This window comes from Arvicanthis niloticus, chromosome 2, assembly GCF_011762505.2.
Source record: "Arvicanthis niloticus isolate mArvNil1 chromosome 2, mArvNil1.pat.X, whole genome shotgun sequence".
Classification (NCBI taxonomy): domain Eukaryota; kingdom Metazoa; phylum Chordata; class Mammalia; order Rodentia; family Muridae; genus Arvicanthis; species Arvicanthis niloticus.
The window spans coordinates 45,620,639-45,644,125 of NC_047659.1; the positions used below are offsets into that span (position 1 = coordinate 45,620,639).

The following is a 23,487-nucleotide window of genomic DNA, read 5'->3' on the forward strand; positions in this document are numbered from 1 at the left end:
CCTCAGCATCTCCTAGATCTGACAGTCTCTGTGGTCCTCTGCTGTTTTGAGGCAAGCCATGTTTAACACCATGTTAAAGCCAAAAAGGAAGTCTTTCTTGCTGCATAGGGAACTTGCCCAAATCTTGCAGCCCCAAGTCTTACAGCTCTTTGTCTTTCATGCACAAAAATCACATCCTGGTTGTCACACTTTAGTTACTAAGAAGCAGAACTACAAAAGCCGAAAAGCAAGGTTAGTACATTTAGGGATCTTCCTAAAATTATGGACTAGGTCTTTGGTAGATTAGGTCTTTGTTTCCATTTTGGCAGATGGTGGGGCCTATGTGCTGAGTGTTAAGGTCAGAGCATTGCCTCTAACATGGTGTCAGTTGTGCTAAAGTCCAGGGGCCTATGACACTCCTGCTGCCACATTCTCTGGCAGTATTGTCCAAACTTGGAATTCTATCCATGTCTGAAATTAATAACCAAACGGAGAAAAACTCATTCAGTTTGTAACTGAAAATGAAGTAAAACAAAATGTTTTCCCTAAACCTTGGTGGGTCTGAGGCAGATTTCACTGTGCTCTGGTGAGGCTGAGTAGTGCTCCTTGGTGCTCCTGAGTGCTCCCTATGCTTACTGCACTCTGCTATCTTCCAATCCAGGCAGCAGCTCTGTGAATGGCGTGGGAACATAATGTAGGTAATTACATCCACTCTGTGATGCAGGTGGAAAGGCTGAGGCGAAGAGCTGCGGCCTTAGCTGAATCTCTTTGCTGGTCAGGGGAGGGGCAGGAAAGTTCTCAGAGTTTGCCCAGAGTCCTGATGAACCCAGACTGAGCCTGGGTACAGGTTTTCTGATGATGAGGATACAGGTCATTTTGTAGGGGCCTTGGAGTCAGCACAGAACCACACCCAGACACCAAATTCTCAGCAAAAGATTTTATTTACCCAGAAGGGGCAAACAGAGGACTGCCTCTGGATGGGGCAAAGACAGCAGCAGGTGGCTTTGCAGGAGGGATTTTTAAGGAGACAAAGGAGAAGTCTATGCTAGGATGATTGGGCATGGCAGCCAATGTAGCCAAACAATGAATTTTGATTGCTGGGCCTTGGTGTTTTGATAGCTGGACCTTGGTGTTTTAGACCAGCATAAGGAAGTGGCCAAATAAGGGAACAGACCTTAGTGGCTATGCCAAGGGCCATGCAGGAGGAACGACACAAACAACACATGGCTTTAGAACTCACGGAATGCAGTCCACTGGTTACCACAGCCACATGGGTGAGCCTCAGTGTGGCATGACCCAGAGGACCATGTGTCCTGAGGACTTCCTGTTGTTACAGAGTTGTGCTCTGCTTGCTGCCCTCACATCCCCCTTAAGAATTGTATGAAAACCCTAAGGGGGCTTCCAGTTCCTCACTGGGCAGTATTTCTGGCACTCACAATAATGCTTGATCTCTTTCAGGCATGGAGACATAGATTGTCAGCAATGACCACTGCCCCTTTGGTGAGGATAGGTCGAAATGTTTTCACTACTGGCTCTGATGTAGAAAATCTTTGGAAACAATTTGAAATTCAGAAAGGCACACTCTTGATAGTTGAGCTGGGGACCTTTGATGGTCAGGGAACAAGAACAATGGCAGCGCTGGCTGACGTGACTCTCACTGAGGCTGGACTGGTGTTGATTGGTTTCTTATACCCATTTTTTGCCCTCAGCTTCCTGATATGATTTATTAAGAATTGCTGATGGGTAAATATGCATTCTGAGGTAGCTTTGACAATTTTTATATAAAAGTTTATATTTGTGATTCTTTTAAGATTCTTACAAGATAAATAATAATTAAGATAATTACTCTTCTTCCTTTCTTTCTTTCTCTCTTTCTTTCTTTCTTTCTCTCTTTCTTTCTTTCTTTTTCTTTTTTTTTTTTTTAACCGCAAATTGCTGCCTGCCAGGAAGAGAAACTGGCTGGAAAAACTACCTTGCTTGCCTACCCTTTGTTAATCTATAACAAGTTGCTTAGTTACAAATGTATGGGTTTTTGGGAATAATTTTATTTCCTTTACCTGTACTACATATTCTTGTAAAGGTTCTGGGGAACACACTGTTTTTTCATAATCATTTACTAGAAGAAAACTAGAACTTTATCACATTGTGATTTTATACTGCTTGAAAGATTTTGCTGGGCTATATCAGCTATTGGAGAAAGTATGGGGGTTGGGACATTGTTCCTTCCACCCATCAACTGCATGCATGTATGTATGCATATATGTAAAGCTTGTCTGGGTGTGTGTTGGAGCTTGCTCCATCCATCAATTGTGTGTGTGTGTGTATGTATGTATGTATGTATATATGTGAACTGCTTGGAGCCTGCTTGCTGAAGCTTTGCTCTAACCATTCTGTGTGAGTGTGTATGTCTGTCTATAGGTCTGTATGCATGTATGTATATATTTGTGTGTATAAAGTTATTGGACTCTGCCTTTTGCTTCATTCTCTCTCTCTCTCTCTCTCTCTCTCTCTCTCTCTCTCTCTCTCTCTCTCCCTTTCTTAACGGCCCCAAGCAGTTAAAAAGAGTTCATAATTTTACTGCTCTCCTCAGGGAGTGTCAGCCCCAGTAAGTTCAGCTTTGTTCCCTCAGAGAAAAGTCTACTGAGAAACTTTTCTAATCGCTGGCTGCCATTGGCAGCAGCCCTTGTAGGTATCTGGATCCACCCCCAATCAGTGGCTATAAGCACTGACACTCCCTCCCCAAATGGCTGCCTGCCTCAATTTACCCACCACATAGATGCCAAAGTCAGTAATTGGAATGGCTGGCTTAGGGGATGTAATCTAATGGTTTAACAAGGAAGAAAGAAGGGGAGAGGGCAAGGCCTGTGGTGATGTTTGCCAAGCATGGGCCTTCAGCTGTGACAGTGGTAAAGTCAGGCACTAGTAACCTGTCTTCTGCTGTGACAAACACATGACAAATGCCACTTAAGGATGGAGGTTAATTTTGGTCAGAGTTTGTGGGTACAGTGTACCCTGTCAGGGAAGCCAAGGTAGCAGGAGCATGAGGCAGCTGGGCAAGCTGTCGCTGGCAGGAAGCAGAGAGAGCGGTGAGGATGCATGCCGGGGTGCAGCACATGTGCTCCTTTTGTTTGGCACAGAGCCCCGCCCAGTGGCCTACCAGTGATGTAATACTGACGGGCAGCTTGCCAGGATCTAGAACCACTCAGGAGGCAAACCCTCGACACGTGTCTGTGAGAGTTCCTAGGTTTGGCTAACGGAAGTGGGAAGATAATTCTGTACATGTGGATAACAAACGGCTGCTAGAATGCGCTCTAGATGTCTCCTCAGCCTGGCTAGCCAAGCCCAGCTTGTCTTCTTTCCTGCTCTCGTGGAAGCCCAGCTATAGAACGCTTTCAGGGGTCAAGATGCTAGGAGTTGTGGCTTGGATGTGGAGTGTCCCCTTACTTGGCCACCATCCAGTGGTGCCCTTTGGAAGAGCTTGTGGAACCTTTGCAGATGGGCCTAGGTGGAGGGAGGGGGTCACTGACAGGGTCACAACCCACCCTGTTCAGATCCCCAGTCATCTGGTTACATCTGCTACTGGCAATGTGGCGGTGCCTTGAACGCCTGTCTTCACCATCCTGCCTGCTCTGCCTCACCGACTGTACCACTTGAACGAGATGTTTCTGTTTCCCAGATGTTTGCCACAGTGACAAGAACAGCAACACAAGGGGCTTGGGGCAAAGAACAGGAGTCCTAGTGAGGCAGTTACTCCTTCGATAACTAATTCTCCTTCAGTTCTGATGACAGGAAGGGAAGGCCATGCCAGCCCTTAGCTCCTCCTCATCCTCGGGTGATTCTCAGGTTGATAAAAGATCACCCTGGAGCCCAGGGGCAGCCGAACCTGGCTGGACGTGAGTCATTCTATTTTGCTTCTACTATAGTCAGTTCATGTTGATATCAGTGAACCACACTGTTTTCTGCACTTGAAGGAAGTGCTATCAAGTGTCTTTTAAAGATGTTCAAGTGGGAAAGGGGAACAATATGGAAGTCTTTATAACTAACAGCCCAGAAGGTGTGGAGATGCCATGAACGCTGTGAATGTAGAGCCAGGAAAGCCTGACTTTTGAAGTGCTGGTGAGTAGAGAGGTTGTAACTCCCCAGGACCTTGAAAGCAGCACTCAAAGGTTGGACCTCCTCAACAGCTGAATGTCTGGCTTGGCCAGGCCCTCTAGGCTGGGCTGGCTGCAGGCTCACGGCTGCAGGCTCACGGAAGAACACGACTGGTTTGATTTTCTGAGGGGTTTTATTTTTTTGTTTTCATGGTTTTTGCGTTAGTTAGTTCCTCTTGTTGTGACAAAATACCCGAGGAGGGAAGGGTTGGTTTTGTGTAAGGGTCTAGGCTGGAGTTCAGCCCTCTGTGACAGGGAAGTCAGGGACCTCAGCCTCTGGATGCAGTGAGCTAGCACCCTGCATCCACCCCAGTCAGGAAGCTGAGCACTGCTGGCTCAGGCACCTCTCTCCTTTTCTTTCAGTTCAGGACCTCAGCCTATGGGATGGTGCCACTCACAGTTACAACGAATCTTTTCTGCTCAGTTAAACCCTCTGGAAACACCCTCAGATACACCTAGGTGCAGCCGGCTCAGCTTCTGCTTTCAGGGTGTTTGGGTACTGTTGTGCTCCAGGCCAGAATAAAAGGAGGGGAAGCTTGTTGTGGCTGGGCCGGTTTGCAGTAACTTGGTTGTCTTGAGTGCTGGTGGTGGTGGTGGGGGGGGGGGGGAAGGGTGGAAGTGGGGATCGAGGAAGAAGCTTTCTCTGAGGAAGGAGTGAGGAGAAGCCTTCTCTGAGCCGTGGTTTTCAATGCTACAGCTCTCCTTTTTTTCGGGGGTAATAAGGGCTATATAAGCCTCGGGGAGTGAGTAGGGGGATGTTTCAGTTTACATGAGGAGGAATTCCAGGTGCTTGCCAGTCTTGTTTTTAGGGAGAGAAGAAGTTAAACCTGTAATTCGGCCACCAGGCTTGAGGGGTCTGCCCCTGGGGCACACAAGCCAGGAGCAGGGAGGGAAGCCATCCTTATTCTTGGGGGTCTCAAGATGAGATTTTTAGGGTTTGGACACATCTTAACCTTACTCTTGCACCAGCCACCCCACCCCCGTTGCATCTACCCCCTAGAGAAATATTTCCAAGCCCTATCAAATTGACCATCAAAATCAACTATTACAGATACATATGTGATATGCACACACACACACACACACACACACACACACACACACACACACACACACGTGCTTAGGCTAGCCTGGAACTTGCTGTATAGCTCAGGATTGAATTCATCATGGCAGACCTTCTCCCTCAGCCTCCTGAGGGCCTGAGTATAGGAGTGTGTCATTGTGATCAGCTTTAATAGTTTTGAAAATATTCTCAATTAGGCAAAAGGAAAAACAATTTATTATTGTGCCAAATCACAGAGCTTTCCTTGCTTTGGGAGAATTATCTAGAAAAGAGAAGTGCAAACTAGAATATTCACAAGGCTGAAGTTTGAGGTGGGGATTTGGTGCCATGGCTCTTGCCAGTTAACCTGGGTTCTTTTTGTGGGGTCTAGAAGCAAACCCAGGTTAAAACTGTCCTCTCAGCCTGAGGTCACCTGGCCCAGAGTGGGCTTTCTCACAGCATCAGGACTTTGTAGTAAAAGGACTCTGCCTTACTGAAATTAAACTCTACAAATCTTTGCTTTGAATCAAAGCAGTGAGCCTGTAGCTCCAGTCAGCACCTTGGTGTGACCTGCACACATCACTGTGTGGATGGGGCACAGGCTTGGCTCCTCCTTAAAGAGCTCTAAGACTGTGGGTTCCGTGCACAGACCAGCATCTGGTATGTGCACCTTTGACCTTGTACACCGAGTGTGCGGATTTCTTTCCAGGGATCATTTGGGAACCCTGGTCAAGGTCACTGTAAATGGGGACAAGCACTTAGACTTGGGGTCTTTCCGCTACTTTCTCTGGCAGCAGCCGCCTCTCTTCACCAAGCAATTCCAGATGAGCAAACAGAGCCAGTGTCTCCGGTCTGACACCTCCCCTTCCTCTCACAGCGCCTACATAATCCTTTACATTTGTGTTTTTAGGATGCATCAGAATCCTGCTATGTCTCCACTCTGTCTTCTATTACCATTTCTTGTGGATGCTTTGAATTCGTTTCCTTCACTGAAAACACAGGAGGAAACAAAGAAGAAGTAACAAGGCTACTGATTAAAAAGGAATCACTTTAGAAACCCATTACCTTTAATCCAGCGATCCACTGCTCATGATACAATTTCTCAACAGGAAACACCTATACGGATTATTTCACTATAACCCCACGATGCTTGGACTGGAATCTCTTCCAGACCCCATGGACACCTGGGAGATTATAGAGACTATTGGCAAAGGCACTTATGGCAAGGTCTACAAGGTAGCCAACAAGAGAGATGGGAGTCTGGCTGCCGTGAAGATTCTGGACCCTGTCAGTGTGAGTAACAGAGAGTGTTGTAATGACCAGCTAGTGTTTTGGACACAATTAGCTTGTGATTCCTTTTTCTGATTTTAGTGATAATTTTCATGAACATTGGCAGGAAACCTCAAAATAAATCCTGGTTTGTCAGCACCTCTGAAGGAAAGGACTTGACTTGGAATTAAAACATTCCTGGACTTGCCGGACATAGTGGAGCAGAGCTTTAATCCCAACACAAGGAGGTGTGGGGGTGGGTAGGTGGGAGGTGGGAAGGTGAGGGGTGGGGTTGGCAGTGGAGGCAGGCAGATCTCTGAGTTCAAGGCTAGCCTGGTCTACAAAGCAAGTTTCAGGATCAGCAGGGCTATGTTAGAGAAACCTTGTCTTAAAAAACCAAAACCAAACCAAACCAAACCAAACCAAACCAAACCAAACCAAACCAAACCAAACCAAACAAAAACCCAAACTCCCTTGGACTTTGGTTTCTTGTCTGTTTTATTTGCTGTTTAAGCTTTAATGCCTTGGGCTTTTAAAAATTATTCTCTTGGGAAGAATGCTATATTCCATTCCCTGTTCTCTCTGTAAGTTACAAAATGAACCAGCCTCATGATATTCAATCATCCGAGGTGACATTTTATTTTAAAGCGTTGAGGTTACCAAGCTCTGCCTTGGTCTGCACAGTGAAGCTGTATCTTGCGTGGGCCCCTTCAAGCTATCAAAGTTCAGATATTTTTCAATAAAAAAATTTATAATAATACAGTTAAAGGAAAATTATTGTAAGGGAATGTCATTGCTTATAATAGCCAAAGGTTGATACTGGGATCAGAGGAGCCGCTCTTGGGTACTTTGAGTACGTGACAATGATGGCTTTCATATATCGTATAATCCAATGTGGTGGTGCACACTTGTAATTTAAGCCCTTGAAAGTTACAGGCCTGGGGGATTTGGGGCTGGAGGTCGTCATTGGATGCACTGTGACTCTGAGGTCATCATGGGCTATGCAGTGAGATTGTGTTTAAAAAAAAAAACCAAAAAACAAAAACAAACCTCAAACTCATAATCAGCATGCTTTACTAATTGGTGGCTTGAGCACATTGTTCTATTTGTGCCTTTTCTCTCACACTACACTTAACCAAACAAATATTTTCTAAACTCTGTTTAGGACATGGATGAGGAGATCGAGGCCGAGTACAACATTCTGCAGTTTCTCCCCAGCCATCCCAACGTTGTAAAGTTTTATGGGATGTTTTACAAAGCTGATCGTTGTGTGGGAGGACAGCTGTGGCTGGTTCTGGAGGTAAGAGGCTCCCGTCCGGGAGCTGTGGGTTGGAAGAGCGTTTGCAGGTACAGGTTGGAGGAGTCCATTCCTCCTTAGTGCCCGATACCTGAAGAGACGTGAAACACTGCAGTGCTTACAGCAAGGTGTGAATCGGGTTTATTGTTTCTATGCTTTGGGAAAATAAAAAATGTAATCATCTTTTCTTCTACCACAGAGTCTACCTAGGAATCCAACTGGAAAATGTTATTTTGTTCTATAAACTGGAAACATGTCACAGAGCTCATGTTCCAACTTAGTACAGTCCCTTTCTGAACTCTGCCCATGATGCTGTTGCCCTGCGTCATTATTTGCCTATTCATGTTTGTGGGCTCCTGAAAACCAAGTCTCCTATAGAGGAGGGGGCAATTCCTAGTGAAAAGTACCTGGGAAGAGGAGACAGTAGCCTCTCCCAGCAGCATCTACTCTACAGAGGGGATGCAAAGAGAACACAATGTGTACACAGTTGTCCCATTTTTCTCCCCTTTATTAATGGGAATGAATGTCATCTGGGTGCGGAGGACTGAGTCCCCTAAATTGAGACTTAAGATAACAAGGACAGTCGGACTGGTCATTTGCTTCATTCTCATCGGACCCCCTGATTTGTCTTGGACCTAGCCCCTCCTAATCAGCTCATACCTCCCTGCCTGGGTCGCCAGAATGATGCAGGGGCATAACAGGAGCATAAGGACACATACAGACACCTTGTCCCAGTCTTCCTGAATCTGAGAAAGTCTGAGAATGGCACACTATGTGTTTGTTGCCATGGCAACCGTGGGAGGAAGGTTGTCTCAATATTTCTGTCATATTAGCTGTCTTTCTCACACAATCTCTCAATGTAGGGTTTTTTTTTTTTATTTTTATGAATCGTCTTTGAGATGTTAATTGTTATATTAAATCATCCATGTATTCTTCCATCATCTTTTGGGTTTCATTAACCATCTAGCCTCCCCTTCACCCCTTCCCTGAGAAAGTTAGGGTTTTATCTTGCTGAAAAGCTGTTCAGCACTGATGCCTTGTTGAGGAACAGCATCGCGTCTGAAGGCTCTGGTTGTCGTCATCTTTAGCTCTGTAACAGCTCTGTCCCTCCTTGTAGCTTAATCACGGAAGTGCAGTGGCCAATGAATCCCACTTTTATTCATTCCCTTCTCGGTACATCTAACCCCACCCCAGACATCTTCGTGTTCAGACAAAAGGAATTGACCCCTCTCAGGAACTCTCTGCGGCTTGGCTTGTCAAGGGTCTGCTCAGTGTGCTGCTCGGCTAGCAGGAAGCTGCTCGTGCCGAAGGTGCTTATGCGCCGATGTTCTTCCTGATGAGGTGAGATGGCAGACACAGCACCTCAGGTGTTCTCCGGACAGCTAGTGAAGCTGTGAATAGTGAGGAACCAGACTGAGACCTGAGCCTTGTGCTGATATTCCCCAGCCAAATACTCTCTTGCTATTTCCCATTGACCAGGGGACAGGTAACGAAGCCACTCAAGAGACACTGGGTGACTTATCCCTCAGCATACAATATACTGACATTTATCATTTTGATGGTTCTGCCAAAGCTGGTAGCATGGAATGTCACCTTCTGTGTCCCAGCATGGGTTGTCTATAGCAGGCTGCTGGGTAGCTGGATGTGACCAGTGCCTCCACAAGTCTCCTAGAAACACAAGGATAGACTTCTAACAGTGGCAGAAGTGCCCAGCTCTCTTTAACTTCAGTCTCTTGGTAGTCTACCGATGGCCAGAGGGCCAGAGAGGGGAGTAGCACGCTCCCATGACCGTGGCAGACTTGAACAATGTGTACCAGTCAGCTTTCCATCACTATAACAAAATGCCTGAGGTAAATCAACTTTAAAAAGGAAATGCCTCTTTGGCTCATGGTTAGAGAGTTTCCAATCCTCTGATCAGTTGGCTTTGGGGCCTGTGAAGAGGTAGGGTACATCATGATGGGCACAGACCAAAGAGGAAATGGTCCACCTCATGGTGGCTTGGAAACAAAATAGAGAGCAAAAAGAGAGACCAGCATCCCAGCATCCCCATCAATGACTTAACTTCCTCCCACTGGGCCTTATACACTAAAAGGGCCACTCACCACCAATAGCACCACGTGCTGGTGGTCAGCCTGTGAGCACATGATCTTTGGGGACACTGACTGGCATGGCAGCACCCCTGCCTACTCACAGGATGGATGACGGCAGGCTGTGGTGTACCTCACGGTTCTGCTCTGCCTGTGGCTTTTAAAGGTCTGCCTTGCAAGACTCACAATCACTATACTTATGACGTGTTTAGTGTTGTTCTCCTTGTCCGTTACACTGAGATTAAATTTATATTGCCTTTGCTCTCTGCCTGCTGGATGCGATGAGGGGGCCAGAGAGGAGCTATTTCATGGAGTAATTTTAGAGGGTAGGAAAAGGTTATTAATAAGTTCCTCAGATCATCACGGCTCTGAAAACAAAAGCAAGTAAAAACGTCAGCTCTGAGATTCATTACCAATTTGTTAGTCGAAAGCAAACAAAACTCCCTTCATGGTAGACACCTACTGCATTAAGAGGGCACGAAGAGAATACACTTCATGGTGTGCTGGGCAGTGTGCATTTGTTTTAAGTAAATATTAAATTAAAAAAAAAGAAATCCATAAGTCCCATTTTCTCTTACCCGAATAAGACATGATAAGAAATTAGACCTCTGAGAGCAGCATGGCACTTGGAAATGGTATCTAATACACACTAAGGCACACTTTCCTCTGCTCCTTTTAGGACAAAAACCTTGACAGGTAAGAAACTAATCATTTCAGCATGAACCAAATGCTCAACTTTTGAAAAATCGTTTAGAGTACCATGAAAAAGGCTGCAAAGAAAAAAAATCAAAGTAAAAGAAAGAAAGAAAAAAACTTTGCCTTTAAATTAACTTAAATAATTGGCTTTAAAAATAATCTCTTCCCCTGCCCTGCCTAGAGATCAAAGTGTAAGTTCAGAACCAAAGCAAGAGAGAGGAAGAAGAAAGGAAGGGAGGGGGAGGGAGAGGGAAGGCTGGGAGAGCATATATTCTAGTGAGCTCTTGCTTTTATTCAGGCCTTAGAAGTCCAGTCTAGTCCCAAATGTCACCGGAAGTGTTAGAGAGCAAGCCAGCTTCACCCAGTGACACACTGTGGCATGAATTGGGTTTATACAAGTCGAGGATAAGGGTCTGATGGGGAAGAGGGGTTGGCGGGCTGATGTTTGTCCTAAGCACTGAAAGCTGTAACAGCTCTAGAAATTTTAGAATACAGTCAAGGAAGACAGCAAACTTCTGACAGGACAAGGGAAGAACTTTGAAAGGCAGAGCAGCATCTGCGGACTCATGCCCTCTGTGTTCAGTACAAGAGAATTAAGAAACAGCTGGTTGGAGTAACCAACCACCACTGAGATGGGAGTTGGAAGCCTCCAAACACTTCTCAAGGACTGACCATCTCTGTTGAACATGGAGCTTCTGGGCCCCAAGGGACATGGCTTTCATTTGTGTAGTTGTGAGCCGGAAACTTGACCTGGTATTCAGCAAAATCAAGATGTTCTGTCCCAACTTGAGTGGAAAACTGAGCTGTTTTGGGCTACCAAGAGGCAGACACAATGCTATGCCATTTTTTGACTCTATGCTTTTGTAGAGCCTGACAGCCTTAAAAGACTGATCGCAAGGCACTGCACAAAAATTCCCCTTCATTCTGCCACCTCACTGAGTCAAGTCAACACCACCGTATAGGAGATGCTTGACAGTTGGAGGTGAGGCTAGAACAGAGGTCTGGCGACTGTGTTGTCTGGACCATTCCTTAATAATACAGAGGAAAGTGAATGGCTTACTGAGCAAGGAACATTTTATTGCTTGAAGTTATGACTGTCCTGACAAATGCACACGCTGTGATTGAGTCAATATTCAGTGATGTTTTGAAAATGAGACGAGAAAGGCAAATGACATTTTTCTGTTTTTTCTTAGTTTGCAGCAAAACGCTCATTAAATTCTAGGTGCATCTGGCTGCTTTGTTTCCTGAGGGAATAGGGAGGAACTGTGGGCTGGAGAGACACCTCCATATTTGAATCTGACGGTTGGCAGAGTGTGTGGGAAGGACAGGCTTTCATGCCAACCCTCAGGGCAGGGGCAGGAGACTCAGGTGCCTTTGACAACTCTAAGGGGATTATTTCATTTGATGCATTTGAATATATTTTTTGTTTTTGTTTTTTTTTTTAAATGGCTCAACCCATTTCACTCAACATTGACTTTTGTCAGTATATAGCTTTCATACCTAAGTTACCACCGTCTTTTTCTGTACCCCACAGGCTGCCCCTTTTAAAACCTTGCCAGTGGGCTTATCAGCTTCACAGGACAGCTTCCTTTGAGGTATCCTGAACAGTTTAATTACATTTCTGTGAACTCTGAAAATTTAGACAGCTCTTAACTCTGACATTTACTGAACAAAAGGCATAGGCTGAGTAAGACCTCTTAGGGTTTTGTTTTTTCTAAATTCACAGCTGAGTTTTGATCCCGCTGACAAATAGCTACCTTTAATCCCTTCCTAAGTTCTGAAGTGATGAAGAAAGCTTCCAAATTTGCTCCTTTAATGAAACATGCTGAAGATGTCCTTGTCAAAAGTTGGTTGGGAAGGGAAGAAACTCAAGAGTCTTCAGGGGGAAATTTCTAGCATCGCATCAGTTTGGGTCCACACCCAGCATTTGAATGTCTTCTTGGTAGGATTTCAGCATTTCCCTCCAATAGGACAAAGCATATGTACCCCTGGTGTGCGAACCCAGATGGGGAGTAGTCCTGATGGACCTGCTGTCAGGCTTTGCAACCAGATGTGCTCTCAGAGAGCTTTCCAGGCACTTTCTTTTATCTTCTTGTATCCATGGACTGTGTCTTTACCTTCCACATAGAGGTGCTGAGAAACCCATTTTGATTCTATTTTCTAGGCAATTCATGACTTGACTCTGGGCCCCGACTCCCTTGGTTGCTGCTGCTGCTTGTGTGTGTGATATATATGTGAGCCTCGGTTCATGTGTGTGCATGTGTGCATGTGTGTTCACTTGTGTTTGGAAGTTAGAAGTCAATATATTTCTCAGTAGCTCTTTATCTTATTCTTTCAGACAGGATCTCTTACTGAACCCAGAGCTCACCAGCTCAGGAAGATTGTATAGCCAGAAAGCTCTAGGGATCCACTTGCCTCTGATCTCCCCAATGCTGGGGTCACAGGCACTAACTGCCACCTGGCTTTTAATGTGGGTGATGCCAACTAGAACCTAGGCCCTCATGCTTGCATGACAAGAACTTTACCAACTATGCTGGCTAGTTTTATGCTAACTTGACAGAAGCTAGAGTCAACATAGAGAAAGGAGCCTTAGCTGAGAAAAAAACCTCTATAAGATTTGGTTGTAGACATGCCTATAGAACATTTTCTTAATTAGTTATTGGTAGGGAGATGGGTCCCATTGGTTATGGGTGGTGCCAACCCTGAGCTGGTTGGTCAGCCTGGGTTCTATAAGAAAGCAGGCTGAGCAAGTCATGAGGAGCAATCCAGTAAGCAGCATCCTTCTATGGCCTCTGCATCAGCTTTGCCTCCAGATCCCTTCCCTGTTAGAGTTCCTGCCCTGACTTCCTACAGTGATGAACAGTGATGTAGAAACATAAGTCAAACAAACCCTTTGCTCCCCAAGTTGCTTTGGTCATGGAGTTTCATCACAGCAACAGTAACCTTGCCTAAGGCACCAAATTGAGCTATCTCTTCAGCCCCTTTCCCAGAGATGTTCTCATAATTTCTGATGGATAATAGCCTGTGTATGATGCTGCTGTCCTTGGTTCCTCTGACAATCTGCTGCCAAAATTATCTTTCTAGAATGTAAACCTGAAGACCTCCTGTTTAAAGCTTCTCTAGAGCCACTCGTGGTCCTTACATCATGAAGTCATAGTATTGAACTAAACACAGTATAGAATGATAATGCCCATTCTCTGGCCCCCTTCCCACCTCTCTTTGCCCAAGAGCAGCAGAGTGCTTAGAATTCTTTCATGTTCCATTTCTTTACACAGGATATCTCTAGCTCCTTTGTTCCAGATGTTCTTCCACATCCTACTCCAAACTCATTTGCCTTTCAGACTTGCATCTGAAATTCTATCTCCAATGGAAAAATGTCTCAGACTATTCCTTTTCATCCTCCCTCAACAGAATTCACCCTATTCCCTGGACACATCCTCTCTCCACAGTGCATATAAAGTTACTTATGTGCTCATTTCTGGGCAAAGAGCCCTCTGAGGCTGGAGACTGTGCCATCCTATGATTGACAGGTGATAAACAGTCTAATTGCAGCCACTGGGAGCAAAAAAATGAACACTGAATGTTATTTGTCCTTTTAGGGTCCTGTAACACACAGCTAGAAACCAAGAGTTTGGAGCCATTGGACATTCACCACTGTGACAAATACCTGACATAATTAAGTCATAAAGAGAAAATGCTAGCTTAGAGTTTCAGAGGTTCCAGTATATGGCTAGCAAAACCTGTGGTTTGAGCCTCTGGTAGGAGTACTGATGGCAATGGAACTTGGGTATAATGAACAGCTCATCTAGTAGTTCGTACCACTCATTTGATGGGAAGTACACCCCAAGAACCTAGGACTTTCCACAAGGCCCTTCTTCCAAAAGGCCCATAGCCTCTCCTAATAGTGCCACCCTGGAGGAGAATTTTTTAATGGATAAGCATTGGGGGACATTCCACATCTAACTATAGGAAAATAGAATATTGAAATACAACATTTGAGAGCCAATGGGATTGAGTGACCAGTTCAACTTGATATTGACAGGCTGCTGACCTCAAGGTCACTTAATATAGTATCAAGCCCAAAGGGTCATCATAGTCTTTAAACATTTTATTGCTTTGAGGGTCTCTGCAAAAATATTTTCTGATAGTAATTTTGTGCTAATTTTAAAGATTTCATGATTTTCTATTAATGTTTTAGTCACATACTTATGAGCAACTTGAATGTTAAAAACATTGACATTTCACTCCAAGCTGTTTGATTGTACTGTAAAAAATCTGCCAATCCAGCCAAAGTACATGGCTCGAACCTGAAAATGGAACCCCAGACAGAGTTATTAAATTAACAGGCTGGCAAGCCAAGGATGGGTAAGATTTTGCACAGAGCCTTACCAACCTAAGACATAAGTGCATTGCTTTTGATAATGCATATTCCATGATGGGTAAGGAAGGCATTCTTGTTAGAACGACCTAAGACAGGCTCAGTCTTGTTAATGAAATAAAAAAGGGGGAGAGACAGAGAGCCTTTGGGGCTGCTTTGCAAGAATCTGACATTGGCCAAGGATAAGGAAATGGGCTGTTTGGCAGGAATATGACATTGGCCAATGACAAGGAAGTAGGCTTTAGGCAGGAATTGGACATTAGGCTAGAACCAAGAAGTAATTTTAGGTAGGAATATAAATATTAGGCTAGAACAAAGAAGTAATTTCAGATAGAAATCTAAATATTAGGCTAGAACAAAGAAGTAATTTCAGACAGGACTCTAAATTTTAGGCTAGAACAAAGAAGTAGGCTTCAGACATGAAAATGACCTTGCGCTAGGACAGGGAAGTAGGCTCAGATACTCTGGTCATCCTGATAAGACCTTAGAAACGGTGATCATGGGAGTGTTCACATAATTAGGTTTAATGCCTTGCTTTTTCTTTGACTATTTGTGTTTATTGTCTTGCTTGTTCCTTGACTATTTGCATCTATTGTATTGCTAGAATCTCAACCTAGAACTGACCTTAATACATACATGTAATTAAAATGGTATAAAAGCATAAAGGATGAGGGGGATGGGGATGGGGGTTCTAGGGAGGGGAAATGGGGAAAGGGGATTGTATTGTAAATAAATAAAATAGCCAATAAAAAATTTTTTAAAAAAATAATCTGCCAATCATATAGGAGGGATAGTACCCATAGGCTCATCCTTCACTAGATGGTGCAGTTATTTATAACTAGAGTTGAATAGATCTTACTGTGTTGCAGTCTCTTTTAGTATAGCTGCTTATCTGTGCTTCCTCGGGTTTCATTATGTAAGAAAGCCAGTGCATTCAGGCAGGGGAGCATCCCCCAACTCACTAGTTGACTCTTATTTCAGAGAAAGCACCATAGGGAGCCCTAGTCTCTAAAGAAGGGTTTTTACATAAGCTCAAGGATAGCTGCTGGCATCTGAAGTTAGCTCTAAGTTTGTTCCCCAGAAAAATGTACGGGTATATATTATGCTGCCCATAGAGGCCTTGATTTAAGGTGGCTTGTAGCTAACAAACATTGGCTTCTGCAATTAGAATGGTTTATCCCTGAACCCCCTGGGCATATGTATCAAGGGCATTCATTTTGCCTCTTCAGTTTTTTTTTTTTTTTTCCATCTTCAAATGTATGTTGTTTTTAAAGACATAAAGTGAAAAGTATCCAGTAAGTTACCATGGTTACAGATACATTTTTTTTCTCTTTCAAATTTCTAAGTAATAACTTGTGCTTTTATATTTAACTTGGCAATTAAAAAGTCGGCTTTTGGTATCAACATAAATCATTACTCATAAATCATTACTTTGAACAAAGAACAGACATATACAAAGAACCTGATTTGGTTGGCTAATAGACATTTACAAACTGTTTTAGTCTGGAGTTTTGTGATCTGAAAATTTAACACATTGTCAGTGATCAGTAGATTTTTTTTTTCTTCTAAATGTATTTGTCTTTTCTTTTTGTTTGGCTTTTCTGGCTCCCTCTCTGTCCTGCACCTTCTCTCCAGCTGTGTAATGGGGGCTCTGTCACTGAGCTTGTCAAGGGCCTCCTGAGGTGTGGCAAGCGGCTGGACGAAGCTGTGATCTCCTACATTCTGTATGGAGCTCTCTTGGTAAGAATGTCTATAGTGTAGAGGGGATGGTTTGTGCACTGCTTGGCTCCTCGTTGCACATTAACTGTGAGTCAACTCTGGGATGGAATCACTAGTGTGTGCTTTGATCAGGGCTGTTGGGTCCACTTGCTGATAGCTCTGCTTTCTCTCTTTCTCTCTCTGTCCTGCAATGGTGCTGGGACACCGTGCAGGGCCTTCAGCATTTGCACCATCACCGAATCATCCACCGAGATGTGAAGGGGAATAACATTCTTCTGACGACAGAAGGAGGAGTTAAGCTCGTTGACTTTGGTAATGAGTCTGTCATTTGTTTTCTTGATGTGTGCAGTTTTAGCCAAAGGGGACAATTTATTGCAATCTCTGAAGACTGGGGCTCTCTACTGCACCATAAGCTCAGGGACTTTCCAGGCAAATGGGCCCAAGAGTAGGGGGCTTTCCAGATGCTCTCTGCTAATTATTTTCAGCTTTCAAAGCAGTTTTATTAAAAATAGAAAATAAAAGTATTGCAAAAGACAAACTTGACAGAAAATGGTATTTTTGATTTTGTTTGGTTTTTGCTTTCTGTGAGAGTCTCCCACCTCAGGGCAATTGTCTGTCATTTACATTTTTCATCTCTCTTTTGCATATGAAAAGAGAAAGCAGTTTGGTCTTTTAAATGACTTCCTCTAGCCTTGGGCATACTTATTTGCAGTGCACAGAAGGTAAACTGGTCCCCTGGGCCTGGGAGATGTAAAATTCTGACCATTGCTTCAACATGCGATGCTGATTGACCTGAAAACATTAACAGAAAATGCAGATAGTACTACCTGAGGCTGGAGAATGTGGACTCTTCTCCCAACCTTCTGCTTTGACAGTCCTAAACCCACAAACCATTTAGTTCTCTTTCTTGGCATACAGAATGATTTACTCATCTAAATAAGTTTAAGATTAGTTATTGCCTCTGGGTTATTGTTATAAATAATGAGAAACCATTTAGAACACTTCTAAATGTTCCCAACATCACCAGAGTAAAAATAAGATGGTGGTTTTTAATATTCATTCTTTTATTCATAAGAAATAATTTGGTATATGGATGTGTCAGCAAATGATTTGCGAAAGAGAAGTTATTGAAGAATGAATGAAGTTGGGAGTGGACAGATGCTGTTGCTCCCAGAACCTATCTGGAGGCTCACAGCTGTCTATACCTTCAGTTCCCAAGAACATGATACTTTCTTCTGAACTACTTGGTCTCCTGCATGCGTGTGGTACACATACATACATACATATATACATACATACAGATAGACCAAACATTGCTACACATAGAATACAAATCAGTTTTAAAAATGAAGTTGCTTTAGGTATGTTGATCTGTGTTTTAAGAGGCTCACCAAGGAAAAGGGTAGGGGGACCCAGTTATCCAAGGCTGTGCTCCTCTGTCAACAGAAGGAATGACAGACTGTAGCAATGTGTTGGAGTAGCAACGCATTTTCCACATGGCCCTGAGTATTTAATATGTCAGAAGGAACATAGTCTAGAAGGGCGAGGTAGGACTTAAAACCAACTTATCCAGGTATCAGCTTTGCAAGCTTCGAGAGAGAAAATGTTCTTAGTCTTTTCAGTAAAAAGTTCTTGAATATCCAGTTGCTGTAAGAGAAATTTCTAGAAGCTAAAACCAGAAAGGTGTAATGATTTGTTTACTACATTGTTATGGGGGACTTGGCAAAGTGGAGACCTGTAGCTACTTGGAAGGCTGAGTTGGGAGACTCACTTGAGTCTAGGAGTTTGAGACCAGTCAGGACAACACAGCGGAGTCAGTGTCTCAACTGTAGGACCTGGGGGGCAGCAGCCCTTCCTGGATCTTTATGGAAGAGAATGCAAATTACCAACCCAGGAACGAGCCTGTGATTCTCTGCACATCACATCACACAGGCCCTATAGTCTCTAGGGTGTGTCCGTAGCTAAGCAGCACACTGTATTAAGACCTGAGTTCTTGTTTTCAGTTGCAATAATGACAAAAATTCCTCATTTTTCTATAGGGCTGTGCTAGACTATTGCTTAGTATAAAAATACATTACATTTATAAAGTACATGACATGATTATTCTTGGATTTGGTCTCAGAAGAACTTTTACGTTAGACATGAGTGTTGCTATTTCCCCTAATTTGAGGATTGAGAAACTGAAACTCAAAGAAGTGGCAGATACATTGTTACTGAAAGGCGTTGTTGAACTGGAAGGCGAGTAAGTAAGCCTCTGAACCATTCATCCAGCCTACATTTACTTCTACTTTATTTGATGGTACAAAGAAGAGAGGTCACTGGAGGACATTGGGATAATATTGAAATTCAGGTCCTCAGCACTGAGCTTTAGATAATGATGCTGTCAATTTCTTTTTCCATTTCAGAAGCAATGCTTTCTTGCCAAGTTTCTAGTCTTGTAGGCTAGATAAGGCATGGAAATCTTTCTGTGTATACACTGATGCTCTATTATAGATAATGCGTGCCAATCTTCCTCCTCCATAAAGTGAAGCACTTATTAAAGCAATCGTCTGAAATAATTGAAAAACATAATAGGAAGATATTTTGGGTTGATCATAGTTGTTGATGTTTTTCTTTATATTCCAAATTTCCATTTACATAGATGAGAATATTCATTAGGAAACAGAAATTCTAATGATTTTGGTAGAATGATCAAAACTCCATCCAGAGGTTAGCAATGTATTGCTCATGGGACAGATATGACCCACCTTCTGTTTTTATGTAGCTCGTGATCTAAGAATTGTGTTATTGTAGCCCAGATGTTGTTGTAGCTCAGACTGGCCTCAAACTCATTATGTAGCCCAGGCTGGACTTTAAATCTTGATTCTCCTGCTTCAGCAAGATCCCAAATGCGCAGATTGCAGACATGTGCTGCCATGCTTTGTCTAATTTTTATATTTTTTAATGACTGCTAAAACCTCAAAAGAATATATTATGTGAAAATTATACTTGATTCAGATTTCAGCATCCATAAATGAAGGTTTTTTTGGGTATGGACACACTCATTCATTGATGCATTTTCTGTGGTTGCTTTAGCACTATGGCAGCAGTTAGTAATTGTGACAGGGACCATGACACCTAAAGTAGTTACTATCGGAACTTATATAGAAAACATTGCGGACCTCTATTTAGCATTTCACGCTCACCGGTAAATTCTGACACCCTTTTCCCGTAGGTGTCTCTGCTCAACTTACAAGCACAAGGCTGCGGAGAAACACATCAGTTGGGACCCCATTCTGGATGGCTCCCGAGGTAAGCAGGAAATATCTAGTTCTTTGCACTTGCGCAGTGCCTTGATGTTGTGTCTTTTTACGGGCAAAACATATGCTCTCTCCAGTTTTCAGGGAGAAAATCCTTTATCCTTATAGAACTCTAAAATCCTCATTGGTGAGGGATATTGATAAGACATAATCTCAGAGAATCAGGACTAAGTCACAGCCAGCCCATAGCGTGTCTTCATGCCCTTAGGAAAAGGTGACCCTCTGGGAGAGGCAGCCTTCTTTCAGAGGCATGACTTGGCAAGTCCATCCAACCCTTGTCTACATTAGTAACAGCTACCTTTCCTAGATAAACAGCCTATAACCTATAGCTTGGTGATGACCCTCATTTTAGCTCCAAGCAGCCTACAGAGCTGCATGCAGTTTCTCTAGCTGTTCCGACCATGTATATAGCAACTTTTCCTGTGTACGTTGTTAGCGTTCTGCAATAGAAAAGGATTTGGTCCTAATTTAGTTCTGGCCTCAATACAGAGACGAGGCATGCAGAAGTCGGGGAGCTTTCCAGCTGGATAAGCTGTGTGTGAGTCACCCATGCAGCTGGCTTGTCCGGTCAGCATTTCCTAGCACCCTGACCTTCACCTGAAAGCAGCTCTCTGGGAGAAAGCAAATGGATTCTTTAAATCAGAGGACACAAGGCCTCCCTAGATGGCTTTCCATTGCCACTCTGTGTGCATGGCCAGTCTTCTGTATAACAGCCTGAGTTTCTGCTCATACCAGTCTCTACGCAATTTTCTTCAACGTTCCCTACTGTATATGGTCTTCCACTTTTTATTTGGGTAATAGACCCACTTTAAACAGAAAGCAAAAGCTGACAGATTACATTATTTACTTAATTTAAAAGTTTCTTAAATAGGTTTAAAAGTATGGTACTAGATCTAAACTTCTTGTCACATATTTATAGACCCATAAAAAAAGCCAGTGACCTGCAAATCAGCCATTTAATGAGACAGGCTATTGTGTGTTAGTTGTATTTTACCACACGATTATGTCTCAGCACACAAGTGCGGGTTCTTTGGGTCTGGTGTACCACATACCACGTGTTGACCTGATCCCTACCCACTGCCACATGGCTTTGTTTCAGTCCACATGATCTCTCTTGGCGGACAGTACCTCCTCTGGCTTCTAACTGTTACTTTCTGTGAGCTGGGCATGGTTACACATTCATAAGGACCTGGTACGGCGCAGACTGGTAGGATTTGCTGAAGGAGGCAGAGGCAGGAGGATCTGGAGTTCGAGGACAGCCTGGGCTACACATTTTAGCTGGGCAGTGGTGGCGCACGCCTTTAATCCCAGCACTTGGGAGGTAGAGGCAGGCGGATTTCTGAGTTCGAGGCCAGCCTGGTCTACAGAGTGAGTTCCAGGACAGCCAGGGCTACACAGAGAAACCCTGTCTCGAAAAACCAAAAAAAAAAAAAAAAAAAAAAAAAAAAAAAAGGACCTGGTGAATCCCGCAGGGGTGGATGCTCATAGTTCCTTTGGACGGCGAGCAGAGCCTCCTATCACATTATATATCTGTCTAAGTTCATTTTCAATTTCTTTCCCCTACCTCACTTCTTCATTCTTCAACAGTAGTAAGCAATAGATTTCCCTCCCACATCCCTGGGCCACACGGAGGTTCCTCTGGGTATCTCTGGGTAGGAGCTTGTCACTGCAGCCTTCACACCCCAGTCTGCTGTTAGCCCACAGTCACCTCTGCACTCTGGGGGAGGGCCAGGACTCCCAAGACTTGAAGCTTTGGTGGGGACTTGAACACTGAACTCTCCACTCAGTGCTGGCCCAGATTGGTGTTCAATGAATATTTGCTGGACGAATGAATGTTGGTGAGGAAGCCAGAGGGATCAGATGAATGGACTGCAGCTCAAGGAAGGCGCCAAAGCTATTGGTTTCAATTTCAAGTGCTGTGTCCTGAAAGGGAAGCTAACCAAAGCTGTGCAGCTCAGTGAGTAGCGTAATGTGGAAGAAGGCATTCCTGGTCTAATCTCAGCAGACTGCTTCTCGGGATAAGATGAAAAGAGCCGCGTCCTGGCTTTGTGTATTTATTAGATGTCTGTGGCTTCCCCAATAAGTAAAGCACGTGGTCCATGTGAGCTTCGGTTTCCCAAGTTGCCTGGGCGTGGTTCCCTTCTCACCTGGGCAATCCTGCTCCCTGTTGTCTGCTGCAGTGAGTGAACTGAAAAGTGGGGAGTCCGACAGATGGGGCCTTGAGAGTCTCACTCGGGAGCTCGTTTCTGATGGCCCCATGCAGGGTTCTTGTAAAATGGGTGCTGGGTCCTGACCTGAAGTCTTTAGCCTGTATCATCTTCACGTTTCTTTCCTCTCTTTTAAAAAATTGGTTATTTTATTTCTTTACATTTCAAATGTTATCCTCCTTCCCCCTTTCTCCTTTCTCCTCAGCAAACCCTCTATCCCATTCCCCCCTTCTGTGAGGGAGCTCCCCTCCCTCACTCCCACCTCACTGCCCTAGCATTCCCCTCTACTGGGGCATCCAACCTCCACAGGACCAAGGGTCTCTTCTCCCATTGATGCCAGATAAGGCCATCCTCTGCTACATATGCGGCTGGAGCCATGGCTCCTCCATGTGTACTCTTTGGTTGGTGGTTTAGTCCCTGGGAGCTCTGATATTGTTCTTCCTATGGGGTTGCAAACCCCTTCAGCTCCTACCGTCCTTCCCCTAACTCCTCCATTGGGGTTCCTGTGATCAGTCTGATGGTTGGCTTCGAGCATCCATATCTGTATTTGTCAGGCTCTAGCAGAGCCTCTCGGGGACAGCTATACCAGGCTCTTATCAGCAAGTGCTTCTTGGCATCAGCAATAGTGTCTGGGTTTGGTGTCTGCAGATGGGATGGATCCCCAGGTAGGGCAGTCTCTGGATGGCCTTTCCTTCAGTCTCTACTCTTTGTCCCTGTATTTCCTTTAGACAGGAACAATTCTGGGTTAATATTTTTGAGATGAGTGGGTGGCCTCATCCCTCGATCAGGGGCCGTGCCTAACCTCTGGATATGGTCTCTACAGGTTCTCTCTCCACTTTTTTGGGTATTTCAGCTAATGTCATCCCTGTTGGGTCCTGGGAGCCTCTTGCTTTCCTGGCATCTGCGACTTTCTAGTGGCTACCCCCACTTCCCCATCCCCCACTGCTATACACCTTTGTTCAATTTCATGACCCTCTGTACATTTCCCCTGTCATCCTCACATCTTGATTTTTGAAATAGAATATTGCTTTCCCCAGCCAAGCTTCACTCTGCTCTGTGGCCCTTCATATACCCACAGGAACAGAGCCCCACTTGTGAGATCGGCGAGGCAAGCGTTTATGGAGTCTTTGAAAAGTACAATCAGTAATGGTTCAAATTAGCATTGTCTTCCTGTGAAGCCTGAATGCAATATTGATTGTAATATGCTTTCCCTTCAGTTTGTGTGAATAAGTGGATTTAGATAAAATACAACAACAGTGCCTGTCCTAACAAGGAATCAAACTTGCAGATGGCCTAGACTTCATTTTTAAAATAACACAAAAGAGCCTTGATCTGGTTTTATTTCTGAGAAATTAAACCATTA

At 44.1% G+C, this 23,487-nt stretch overlaps 1 protein-coding gene across 1 annotated transcript in view; it reads left to right on the forward strand.

Moving 5' to 3' along the window:
- Positions 1–1,175: 1,175 nt before the first annotated feature.
- Positions 1,176–23,487, forward strand: part of Myo3b (myosin IIIB) — a 340,938-nt gene continuing 318,626 nt past the window's right edge. The window contains exons 1-9 of the mRNA XM_034495370.3: positions 1,176–1,253; positions 1,438–1,626; positions 3,769–3,872; positions 5,882–6,022; positions 6,282–6,465; positions 7,607–7,741; positions 16,535–16,639; positions 16,831–16,930; positions 19,833–19,909. Coding sequence (XP_034351261.3) covers positions 1,176–1,253; positions 1,438–1,626; positions 3,769–3,872; positions 5,882–6,022; positions 6,282–6,465; positions 7,607–7,741; positions 16,535–16,639; positions 16,831–16,930; positions 19,833–19,909 — 1,113 coding nt within the window. The remainder of the gene's footprint in view (positions 1,254–1,437; positions 1,627–3,768; positions 3,873–5,881; positions 6,023–6,281; positions 6,466–7,606; positions 7,742–16,534; positions 16,640–16,830; positions 16,931–19,832; positions 19,910–23,487) is intronic.